At 42.0% G+C, this 12,851-nt stretch overlaps 1 protein-coding gene across 1 annotated transcript in view; it reads right to left on the bottom strand.

The window, feature by feature from the left end:
* RPF2 (ribosome production factor 2 homolog) overlaps positions 1-12,246 on the bottom strand; it is a 45,095-nt gene extending 32,849 nt beyond the window's left edge. Inside the window, exons 1-4 of the mRNA XM_002817247.5 lie at positions 12,134-12,246; positions 8,822-8,954; positions 4,893-4,930; positions 2,159-2,198 (exon numbers count right to left, since the gene is read on the bottom strand). Coding sequence (XP_002817293.1) covers positions 2,159-2,198; positions 4,893-4,930; positions 8,822-8,954; positions 12,134-12,156 — 234 coding nt within the window. The 5' untranslated portion in view covers positions 12,157-12,246. The remainder of the gene's footprint in view (positions 1-2,158; positions 2,199-4,892; positions 4,931-8,821; positions 8,955-12,133) is intronic.
* Positions 12,247-12,851: the final 605 nt, after the last annotated feature.

Here is a 12,851-nt window from a genome sequence, read left to right as displayed (position 1 = left end):
TCATGAGCCTCACACAAAAAGGGATTTGGTCTGCAAGCAGTATATTTTTGCCAACCCCTGTTCTAAAGCAGCAAAACTCATTTCTCCAAGATTGTAGTGAAAAAAATGTGTGGAAAGGGTCAGGAGGAGAAAATTGATCACTATTTCCAACACAACCACTCCTTCCATAGCCATTTTGAGCTCTGTAGGTCTGGGATTCAGAGAGCTAATAAATATATCCTATATCTGGAGGTGGGAGATCAAAGAGAGGGAATGTCACAACCTCAAGTGTAAGAAAAGCTGTTATATCAACACTAGACTAAAAAAGCTCAAGTGCTACAGCTTTCACTACGTAACACTGCCACAAAGTGGTCATGCAACTAAAAGCATTATGGTGTCACAAAAACAAAACCAGGCCTTGATTAAGTGCTATATGAAAGAGAGAATTCTGAGATAAATCTTATATTTTTACTTTCATGAGCTCTTCAACAAATGACTGTAAAAAACATGAGACAAATAAAAGTAAAAAAAAACTGAGTAAAATGCATTTTACCAATACTATCTTAATATAATCTTCACTGCAGTTAGTTACAATAAGATTATTTGATTTTAATCTAATTAATCATTGAGATTAATTTCTTTCTTTTAAATTCACTAACTAAAAGAAAAAACATTAAAAAGGTCAAGTGAGCTTAAGAAAAAAAACAACAAAAAATAATGGGTTTCTAGTTGGGTGTGATGGCTCATACCCATAATCCCAGCACTTTAGGAGGCCAAGGCGGGCAGATCATTTGAGCTCAGGAGTTTAAAACCAGATTGGGCAACATGGCAAAGCCCTATCGCTACAAAAATTAGCCAGGCATCGTGTCGTGCACCTGTAGTCCCTGCTTCTGACATGGGAGAATGGCTTGAGTCTGGGAGGTGGAGACTGCAGTGAGCAGAGATCATTCCAATGCACTCCAGCCTAGGCAACAGAGCCAGACCCTTTTTCAAAATAAACAATGGGTTCCTATCAAGAAAACATAATCATATTGTTTTTTTAATTTTTATTTAAATAGAGACAGGGTCTCGCTACATTTTCCAAGCTGGTCTCAAACTCCTAGGCTCAAGCGATCCTCCTGCCTTGGCCTCCCAAAGTGCTGGGATTACAGGTGTGAGCTACTGTGTCTGGCCCCTGATGATTTTCTTAAGGAAGAAACCAATATCATCACATACTGAAAGTCCATTCATCATTCTCCATTTACTATAAACAATCTTTGATTTCACTTACCAGTTTTTTCATTTAGTTTTGGTTGACTATACACTCAAATAAGAATCTGATTAACTCTAGGAAAGCAACTGACATCTGTTAGCAATAATTCAGGTAGTGTTCCCTGTTTTAAAAGTATCCAAGCTGGGTGTGATGGTGTACACCTGTAGTCCCACTACTTGGCAGACTGAGTCAGGAGGATTGCTTGAGCTCAGGAGTTTGAGACCAGCCTGGGCAACATAGCAAGACCCAATCTTCAAAAAAAAAAAAAAGTAAAAACATCTGAAGGAAGAGTTGTATTTTTAAAACTCAAACTTGCTTTATAAAAATAGATCTATAACAAACTGCCTTTTGAAAATTCATTATGTCCTTTAAATGCAACTCAAGTTTTAAATATTTTTTTTTTGAGCCAGAGTTTCACTCTTGTTGCCCAGGCTGGAGTGCAATGGCACGATCTCGGCTCATTGAAACCTCTGCCTCCCGGGTTCAAGTGATTATCCTGCCTCAGCTGCCTTAGTAGCTGGGATTACAGGCATGTGCCACCATGCCCAGCTAATTTTTTTTGTATTTTTAGTAGAGACGGGGTTTCTCCATGTTGGTCAGGCTGTTCTTGAACTCCCAATCTCAGGTGATCCACCCACCTTGGCCTCCCAAAGTGCTGGGATTACAGGCATGAGCCACCGCGCCCGGCCAAGTTTTAAAAATTTTATCAATATATTTGCAGGCAATGAATAACACATTTCCCAGCCATAATGAAATGAAAGATCCATAGATATTTTTTAAAGAATTTCCTCTCCATTTTACATCAAAATTCCCTCACACAGGATGACTTCTAATGTTTAAAAAATCACAAATTTGGAGTACAAATGAATTAGTAAGAATAATTACTACTTACATGCTTTCTTAAATCATAAAGATTATTGTACTTACCAGTGAAGTCTGATCCTCAAAAGGTCTTGTAATATTTTTCCTAAGAATATCAAAAAAGTGACCACAATTTTAATCATCTAAATAAGTATATACAATTAATACATTAAGGTAATTTTATATTCAGATGATAAAAAAATTGAAAGGATATTCATTCATTCAAATATTTATTCAGTGCCTGTTACATGCCAGGCTACCATTCTAGGAGTTAGTGATACTATACTACTACATCAAACAAGATGCTTGCTTTCATGGAGTTTATAGGCTCGTGGAAAATAAATAGTCCTCTGTATATATGGATTCTGCATCCTTCTGCATTCATGGATTGATTTGACCAACCACAGATTGACAGTATTCAATAGACAAAGAAAGTGTGTTAAAAAAAAGAAAAGGGAGGGGCGCCGAGCACAGTGGCTCACAACAGTGAAATATGATCATGCCACTGCACTCCAGCCTGGGTGACAGTGAGACCCCGTCTCTAAAAAAAAAAGTTAAGAAATAAAAAGAAAAAAGAAAAATAAAAAGCAGGATAAACCAGAAAATACAGCATTATAACTATTTTACATAGCATTTACATTTTATTAGATATTATAAGTAATCGAGAGATGTTTTAAAGTATATGCAACTTACTTTTATGGGAAGCATTTTAAAAAAAAAGTATATAGGAGGATGTGTGTGTGTTATATGCAAATACTAGGCCATTTTATGTAAGAGACGAGCATACCCAGATTTTAATAAGGGGAGGTTTCTGGAACCCATCGCCCACAGATACTGAGGGATGACTGTAGCTTATTCCAGGGCTGTGGTAAGGAAAAAGACAAGATGAACCCAGAGAATTTTGTGATGTTAGAAAGTAAGGAAGTGCTCAAAAACAGGAGGCATGTTGAAAGGCCATAGGAACCAACGTAAAAGAGTTCCCAGCTGGGAGCAGTGGCTCACGTCTGTAATCCCAGCACTTTGGGAGGCTGAAGCTGGTGGATCACCTGAGGTCAGGAGTTTGAGACCAGCCTCGCCAACATAGTGAAACCCTGTCTCTACTAAGAATACAAAAATTAACCGGCAACTGTAATCCCAGCTACTCAGGAAGCTGAGGTAGAAGAATCGCTTGAACCCAGGAGCCAGACAGAGGTTGTGGTGAGCTGAGGTCGCACCACTGCGCTCCAACCTGGGTGAAAGAGTGAGACTCCGTCTCATACTAAAAAACAAACAAACAAACAAACAAAAAGGGGGGGTTTCCAATTGCCAAACAGAACAATTTAAGCAACAAAATTAAGAACACTGGATTATAATCCAGAAGAATATATGAGGAAAGCACAACATTTTTGTAGGGTTCTTGACAAACATGCATAACCTCAATCAATTCATGAGAAAATTTAAACCCAAACTGAGGGATAATTTACAAAATAACTGACAAGTACTTGCCAAAAATGTCAAGGTCATCAAAGACAAGGAAAGACTAAGGAACTGTCACAAATTGGAGAAGACTAAGGAGGCATGAAAACTAAATGCAACATGGGATCCTGGAAGAGAAAAAGAGTATTAAAAGGAAAACTAGGGCCGGGCGCAGTGGCTCATGCCTGTAATCCCAGCACTTTGGGAGGCCGAGGTGGGCGGATCACCTGAGGTCGGGAGTTCAAGACCAGCCTGACCAACATGGAGAAATCCCGTCTCCACTAAAAATACAAAATTAGCCGGGCGTGGTGGTGCATGCCCGTAATCCCAGTTACTAGGGAGGTTGAGGCAAGAGAATTGCTTGAACCCAGGAGGCGGGGGTTGAGGTGACCTTAGATCACGCCACTGCAATCCAGCCTGGGCAACGAGAGTGAAACTCTGTCTTAAAAAAAAAAAAGAAAAGAAAGAAAAAAAAACTGGGCCAGACGCGGTGGCTCATGCCTGTAATCCCAGCACTTCGGGAGGCCGAGGCGCGCAGATCACCTAAAGTCAGAAGTTTGAGACCAGCCTGGCCAACATGGTGAAACCCTGTCTCTATTAAAAATACAAAAATGAGCTGGGCATGGAGGTGCATGCCTGTAATCCCAACTCGGGAGGCTGAGGCAGGAGAATCACTTGAACCAGGGAGTCAGAGGTTGCAGTGAGGCGAGATCATGCCACTGCACTCCAGCCTGGCAACAGAGCTAGACTCCGTCTCAAAAAAAAAAAAAAAAAAAACACACACACACACAGAAATTAGCCAGGTGTGGTGGCACGTGCCTATAATCCTAGCTACATAGGAGGCCAAGGCAGAAGAATTGCTTGAACCCAGAGTTGGAGGTTGTAGTGAGCAGAGATCATGCCACTGCACTCCAGCTGGGCGACAACAGGACTCCATCTCAAAAGAAGGAAAAAAGAAAAACTGGTGCTAATCAAATATGTCTGTCATTTGATTAATATGAGTGAATCGGTGTTAATTTATTAGTTTTGATCATTGCATTATGGTTATGCAAGATGTAACATCAGGGGAAGCCAGGTGAAGGGTATATGGGAATTCTGCATTATTCTTGCACTTTTCTGTAAATCTGTATTTCAAAATAAAATATATATGCTACAGTTACAACTATGCAAGGACATTCAATACAAATGAAAAAAACAGACCAAAAGAAAGAAATTACAATATTAATAACTGTAAGGAATTTTAATATCTTTAAAAAAGTTTTTGTTTTCCAAATCTTCCATAAAGTGGTTACTTTTATAATGAAACAAAATCATTTAAAATACAGTAAAAGAAATCATGACTTACTTTTTATATAGTACACCATATGGTTTTTTCAGTGCATACTGTAAAACAAAATTTATAGCTTTCAAAACAAAACACATTCTGAAAAGCAGAAATAAAAATAAAGCATCATAACAGTCACTCTCCAAGATTGCTGTGGGGCCTCAATCTTATTTTGAGGGCTTCTGTCTGGCTCCCTTTTCATCACTTACAGTAACTTGAAACGTAAGCTTAATATTCTTGGACTAGACTTTCCTATTTAAAAGTTTCTACGCCCTGTCAATAGTCTATCAAACTTAAACAATTTCCTTCATTTCTTTAAACTCGACTTAGTCCAGTCTCTCTCTAGGGAAACAATGCCAGGTGCAGTGGCTCACGCCTGTAATCCCAACACTTTGGGAGGACAAGGCAGATCACTCGAGCCCAGGAGTTCGAGAACAGCCTGGGAAACATGGCAAAACCCTGTCTCTACAAAAAACTGCAAAAATTAGCCGGCATAGTGGTGCATGCCTGCAGTCCCAGCTACTTGGGAGGCTGAGGCGGGAGGATCACCTGAACTCAGGAATTCAAGGCTGTGGTGGACTGTGATTGCACCACTGCACTCCAGCTCTGGTGACAGAGTGAGACCCTGTCTCAGAAAAAAAAAAAAAAAAAAAAGTAGTAGACAAAAACAGAAACAATAAATTCTATCACAAAAAGCTGATAGATTGAAATAATGTTGTGTGGAGATCAGAAAACTTAGAAACAGTCACAATGATGACAATTAGAATACTAGCCAGAGGTTAAACACAGCTCTTTAAAAAATGCCTATTATTCAATGTTCTTCATTTTTTTCCTAGTTCTACCTATCCTCAAATAATCATTCATTTTATTTTATTTATTTATTTTTGAGACAGGGTCTCACTCTGTTGCCCAGGCTGGAGTGCAATAGCATGATTAAAGCTTACTGCAGCCTGAAACTCCAGGGCTTAGGTGATCCTCCCATCTCAGCCTCCCAAGTACAGACACATGCACCACACCCAGCTAATTTTTGTATTTTGAGTGGAGATAGGGTTTCACCATGTTTTCCAGGCTGTATTTTATTATTTTTTTAAATTTAATTTATAGAGATGGGGTCTCACTTTGTTGTCCAGGCTATTGTCCTGGGCTTAAGTGATCCTCCCACCTCAGCCTCCCAAAGTGCTGGGATTACAGGTGTGAGCCACCGCACCTGGCCTATAATCATTTATTACTTGTATGGCCAGTACTGCTCTACCATAGAGAATAACAAAGATGTCATCAGGTACTACCTTGCATTAGAGAAATGGGTACATGAGGGAAACAATGAAAAATAAGGTATAATAATCATTCATCAACTATCAGAGTTGGTGAACAAAGAAAATGGAACAGTAAAATCTACCTTTTTAAGTACTAAAACTTTTGATGATTCTTGGCCAACTATTTCCCTGTTTCCATGTAATAAACATTGCCACCTCTTCTTGATGACTCAGAGTCATCATGATGAATTTTAATTATTATAGTAATCTGTAATATTGTGCTGCTTTTAAAGCTTACTTAAATATGCAGGGTCATTGTGCTGATGGATACTAGAAGGAGAGGGGCAGTGTCCCGTTAGCACAATGACATTCAGACAAACATTTCAAAAAAGGGATGGGCCTATATAAGGCATTCAGACATCTGAATTGACTATGCTTATCAGGCATAGAGTTTGCTCAAGTTTAAAATGTATTCAAAGCCAGGCGTGTGGCTCACTCCTGTAATCTCAGCACTTTGGGAGGCAGAGGTGGACAGATCACGTCAGGTCAGGAGTTTGTGACCAGCCTGGCCAACATGGTGAAACCCTGTCTCTACTAAAAGAACACAGAAATTAGCTGAGTGTGGTGGCTCCCAGCTACTCGGGAGGCTAGAGGCAGGAGAATCGCCTGAACCCGGGAGTCAGAGGTTGCAGTAAGCCAAGATGGCACCACTGCATTTCAGCCGGGGCAACAGTGTGAGACTCCACCTCAATAACAACAACAAAAATGTATTCAATTACTTAATTGATTTAATTCAAAGATCTATTGGCTGTACTCAAGGCCTAATTAGTCAAATAACCTACTAGATATTTCCATATACTATGCCTTTTTTTTTTTTTTTTTTTGAGATGGAGTCTTGCTCTGTTGCCCAGGCTGGAGTAAGTGCAATGGCATGGTCTCAGCTCACTCCAACCTCCGTCTCCCAGGTCCAAGCAGATTCTCCTGCCTCAGCCTCCCGAGTAGCTGGGATTACAGGTGCCCACCACCATGCCTGGCTAATTTTTGCATTTTTAGTAGAGACAGGATTTCACTGTGTTAGCCAGGCTGGTCTCGAACTCCTGACCCCGTGATCCGCCCACCTCAGCCTCCCAAAGTGCCGGGATTACAAGTGTGAGCCACCGCGCCTGGCCCATACTATGCCTTTCTTTCATTGATTACATATATATTGAGTACCTACTATGTCCACACACTGGGCTCTACACTAGGCTACAAAGGTAGAAAAAACAAAGCTTTTATTTTCATTACTTAAATTACATGTCCCAAACTGAACCTTTCACCTTTCCCTCCAAACCTGCTCCACTTGATACATTTTCTAATTGGCATTACTGCCCATCACTCAAGCCAAAAACCTGGGAAGTCATACTTTTCACTAGTTCCCAACTCTTCTGTCCTCAACATCTATTCTTTCTGGTCATTTCTCATTTTCATTGCCACCACTGGACTCCAGATGCTCTTCACCTAGCTGGCAGCAATGGCTCAGTTTCCTACATTTGCTCTCAACCTTCTCTAATCAAGCCAATTAAAAGGACTGATGGTATCTCTTGCTTACTATCTTTCAATGACTACACGGAGCTTTCAGATTAGAATTCAAACTTCATGTTACTATATGACCCACGCCTCCTCTTCTAGCCTCATCTAGCCCACTCTCCTTTGGCCATGCCCAATTATTTACAGTTCTCCAAATGCATCAATGCTCCTTCATACTCCCTTTTGCACAAACTTCTTTCTCAGCCTCAGAGGGTCTTCTCTTTCTCTCCCACTTCTTGCACCAACTTCTCCTTCAAAATGAAGCTGAAGTGTTATCTCTGGGGGAACCTACCCTGTGTGGGGGTCCCCCTATGTGATTTTTTTTTTTTTTGAAATGGAGTCTCTCTCTGTCACTCAGGCTGGAGTGCAGTGGCACAATCTCGGCTGACTGTGACCTCCACCTCCCAGGTTCAAGCGATTCTCCTGCCTCAGCCTCCTGAGCAGCTGGGACTACAGGCACCCGCCACCACACCCAGCTAATTTTTGTATTTTTAGTAGAGACGGGGTTTCACCATGTTGGCCAGGCTGGTCTCGAACTTCTGACTTCGTGATCCTCCTGCCTCAGCCTCCCCAAAGTGCTGGGATTACAGGCGTGAACCATCGTGCCTGGCCTCCCCTATGTGATTTTAACTGTTTCCCACCCTACCCTGTCCATGCCTCCAGCACAGCACAATGTGAGAACTTTTTACATGTCTATCTCTCTAAGCTCACTGAAAGAACTGTGTCTCACCTATTAATTCCCAGCAGAGGCACAGTAACTGGTATTGTTGAATGACTAAATATACAGCAATATGCAGTTACTTCTCTTTACAAATTAGATTTTTTCCTAAAATGTAAGTAAGCCAAATTCTAGTAATTGAAAACAGTTTAAATTTACTAAGGGAGACCTTCACTCTACCAGACCCACCTGTGCTCCTAAAAAACAATAATAAAATTTACTAAGAGAACTAGCTGCTTTAAGAAAAGGTGCCACGCAAGGTAAATAAACCCCCAACTTTAGCTCTTCTCTAAGACTAGTAGTTCTTATGGTATGGCAAGCTTATCTACGTATTTCTCCGGCAGCCCAACCTAACATGCTGAAAATTCTAAAATGACTTCAATACCTTTTAAAGATTAAGTATATATACTTACCACATCTTTAAGTACTTGTGTCACTGTTGCATTTGCATTTCCCCCTTTAATCAGCATGGCATTTTTAATATTTTCATTGAGTTTCGGTTCTCTCTTCTCAAGGAATCTCTTGGCTCTTTTCGTTTTGGGCTTTCTGTTCAGAAAAGCACAATTCATAACTATTTAAACATTTTCCTCACATTGCAAAGCCAGGACTTAACTAATATGAACATTCTTAAAAACATATTTGTCACTTAGGATTCCACTCTTAAAAAAAAATCTCACTTTCTTTTTTTTGTTTGTTTTTTGTTTTTTTGAGATGGAGTCTCACTCTGTCACCTAGGCTGGAGAGTGACAGCAAAATCTTGGCTCACTGCAACCTCCACCTCCTGGGTTCAAGCAATTCTCCTGCCTCAGTCTCCCAAGTAGCTAGGATTACAGGCACACACCACCAGGTCCTGGTAATTTTTGTATTTTTAGCAGAGACAGGGTTTCGCCATGTTGGTCAGGCTATTCTCGAACTACTGACCTCAGGTGATCCGCTCACCTCAGCTTCCCAAAGTGCTGGGATTACAGGTGCGAGCCACAAGACCCGGCCAAAATCTCATTTTTTTGGGAGATATTAGTAAAAGATATTTCCTTATTATTGTTAAATAAATGTTTTGATAGCTTTTAAAAAAAAGCTTTCATTTTTATATCCCCACCATTCTTTTATTACTGCTCTTCCAAATCTTTTTTTAAGTAAAAAATAAAAGGCTCAAGTAAATACTGTCACGTTTTTTTTCTTACTCTTTCTTACTTTTCTTTTTTCTTCAAACTTTAAGTAGTCAAACTGTATCCTGTACCCTAATACAAAGAATTGAGCACCAACTGCTGATCAACCTGTGGACATTTACTAAACATAAGACTAACGACTGCTTATCTTTCTTTTAGGTTTAAGACCACAATGCCTGCCAGGAAGTATACACTGTTGCACTCCAACATCATTGCTGAGAATGCCAACATTATTGCCAACAATGGGGAATAATAAGGCTGATGTTTGCTCACGCCTGTAATCCCAGCATTTTGGGAGGCCAAGGCTGGCAGATCACGAGGTCAGGAGATTGAGACCATCCTGGCTAACATGGTGAAACCCCGTCTCTACTAAAAAAAAAAAATACAAAAAATTAGCCGGGCGTGGTGATGGGCGCCTGTAGTCCCAGCTACTGGGGAGGCTGAGGCAGGAGAATGGTGTGAATCCAGGAGGCGGAGCTTGCAGTGAGCCGAGATCGCGCCACTGCACTCCAGCCTGGCAGCGTGGGCAACAGAGCGAGACTCCGTCTCAAAAAATAAAAAAAAGGCTGATGTTTACATGGAGTCACTCTATTAAGGCTTAATCTTCACCACAATCCTGAGAGTTACAATTCTTTTTTATTTATTTATTTATTTATTTATTTTTTGAGACAGAGTCTCGCTCTGTCGCCCAGGCTGGAGTGCAGTGGTGCGATCTCGGCTCACTGCAAACTCCGCCTCCCGGGTTCACGCCATTCTCCTGCCTCAGCCTCCCGAGTAGCTGGGACTACAGGCGCCCACCACCACACCCGGCTAATTTTTTGTATTTTTAGTACAGACGGGGTTTCACCATGTTGGCCAGGCTGGTCTTGATCTCCTGACCTCGTGATCCGCCCGCCTCGGCCTCCCAAAGTGCTGGGATTACAGGCGTGAGCCTCCGCGCGAGAGTTACAATTCTTATCTTCACTTTACAGATGAGGCAATTGAACAGACAGGTAATGTGCCCAAGATCACACAGCAAGTAAACAGGCCAATTTTTAAAATGAGCTAGGGCTGGGCGGTGGCTCACAGCCTGTAATAAAAACACTCTAGGAGGCCAAGTTGGATGGATCACTGAGCCCAGAAGTTCGAGACCAGCCTGGGCAACATTGCAAAACCCTGTCTCTACAAAAAATACAAAAATTAGCTGTGGTGGTGTGCGCCTATAGTCCCAGCTACTCGGCAGGCTGAGGTAGGAGGACTGCTTGATCCCAGGGAGGTCGAGGCTGCAGTGAGCTGTGATCGGGCTACTGCACTCCAGCCTGGGTGACAGAGTGATACCCTGTCTCAAAAAAAAAATTTTTTTTTAAAGCTAGATTTAAAAATTCATCTAGACAAATTACGCTGTAAAATATGAAGGGAAAATAAATTCATTATTCTGACTTTATGATGTGACAGTAGGAGTGGCATGTTTTTATACATTTCTGTTCAAAAGAGGGGCTTCACCTCTGCTTCCTCTACAATGAGCACCTTGCTTTTCAGACAGTTCTCTACCATCTACTGAAAGAATTCTTCCTCCCAAATAATTATGACCCTCCCTCGTCCAGTCCCATGGACACTTTGGGAAGAAAAAGAGACTATACATACACTTTAGTTTCCTATGTAGATTTTTAAAATACTCCTCCAAATATAATGTCACATATAAAGCTTCTAATCATTTACTGGTTGATAAAGATACAAATTATTCTGTCTTTTGTATCTCATTAAACAGCAACAAATGCAAATAGCAATTAACATGGTTTATTAGCTGCCTGCTCCCAATTAAGGTGTGAACGAGTCTCAATACCTAGTAAACTACTCTTTGTAGTCCAAACAGCTAGAGGCATAGCAGGTGTGCAAAATCTCTGAATGACTAAAACTATCGTTTTGGATACATGTTAACCTAGGTAAATAGCAAGAAAACCACAGCAAGTAACAGCAGGGCTGTTTAGCACAGTAAATATTCCTGAACAAATTTAAAACAGGTATCATTCAAGGATAACTCAGAGAAGTGTACAAAGTTGGAAGGAAAAGAAAAAACTAATGAACATTTCTACGTGCTGCAGCAAAGGCTCTACATACATTCTCGAAACTAACCCTCACAGCTCTATGAAGTATGACTATGGTGAGCGCTATTTTACAGAGTAAACTGAGATTTAGAGATATTTAATGACCCAAAGTCACAAAGCTTTAAGTGGACGCGCCAGACTGTCACTCAGATCTGTCGGATTCCGAGGGCTGTGCTCTTAACCCCACTCTACCATCTGTCTCATACTTCAGAAGTCAGATGTTTTTCAACAGGCTAGGATAAAAGCGGCCAACGCTTCAATCCCACATCCCATCCCACGGCTCCCACTTGAGAGCTTCCCCAGTGTCTCCTGGCAAGCAGCTCACGCTGAGGAAGACCCGGGCTGGTGATCGATCGGCCCGCACCCAGGCAAGAAGAGGGGTAACCAGGAAGAGTGAGAGGCCGAGACAGAACCACCCCCATCACGGGACCCTTTCACCCCAACGTTCCCCGGGGCTGAGACCCAGCGCACTTACACAACTCGATCCAGAGTGTCCATCCCTACCGCTACCTGCAACTCAACCAGGGGGGATGCACGTGCACCCGGCGATTACGTGCGCCGGAACAAGCGTAACCGGAAGCTGCGCGTAACGTCACTTCCGGGGACGGCCTCGCAGAGGGCGTCTAGAGGCGCTGGCGGCCATCTTGATTGGAATCGCGCCCTGTTCCCTTGGTTACAGATTTTTGCCCAGGCTCTTTCCCGGAATTACAGGTGCGAGGTAATACTTTTAAGTAACACTGGCCGGGCGTGGTGGCCTCACGCCTGTAATCCCAGGATTTTGGGAGGCCGAGGCGGGCGGATTACCTGATATCAGGAGTTCGAGACCAGCCTGGCCAACATGGCGAAACCCCGTCTCTACTAAAAATACAAAAATTAGCCGGGCGTGGTGGCGGGCGCCTCTAACCCCAGCTACTCGGGAGGCTGAGGCAGGGAGAACTGCTTGAACCCGGGAGGTGGAGGTTGCAGTGAGCCGAGATCGCGCCACTGCACTCCAGCCTGGGCGACAGAGCGAGACTCCGTCTCAAAAATAAAATAAAAATAAAATAAAATAACATAGATCCTCGCAGTTTGATGTGCACGCTAGTGTGTATACCTGGAGTCAGGTACTCAGAAACCAGATTTTATTCTTCAAGGAATCCCAGAATGCTAAAAAGGTTGGTTGATTGCACGGTAGGTACTCACATAGGCACTAA

Source organism: Pongo abelii, chromosome 5, assembly GCF_028885655.2.
Source record: "Pongo abelii isolate AG06213 chromosome 5, NHGRI_mPonAbe1-v2.0_pri, whole genome shotgun sequence".
NCBI classification, from domain to species: domain Eukaryota; kingdom Metazoa; phylum Chordata; class Mammalia; order Primates; family Hominidae; genus Pongo; species Pongo abelii.
Note: the sequence above shows the minus strand (reverse complement) of the source record. Positions and strands in the feature narration are given on the sequence as shown.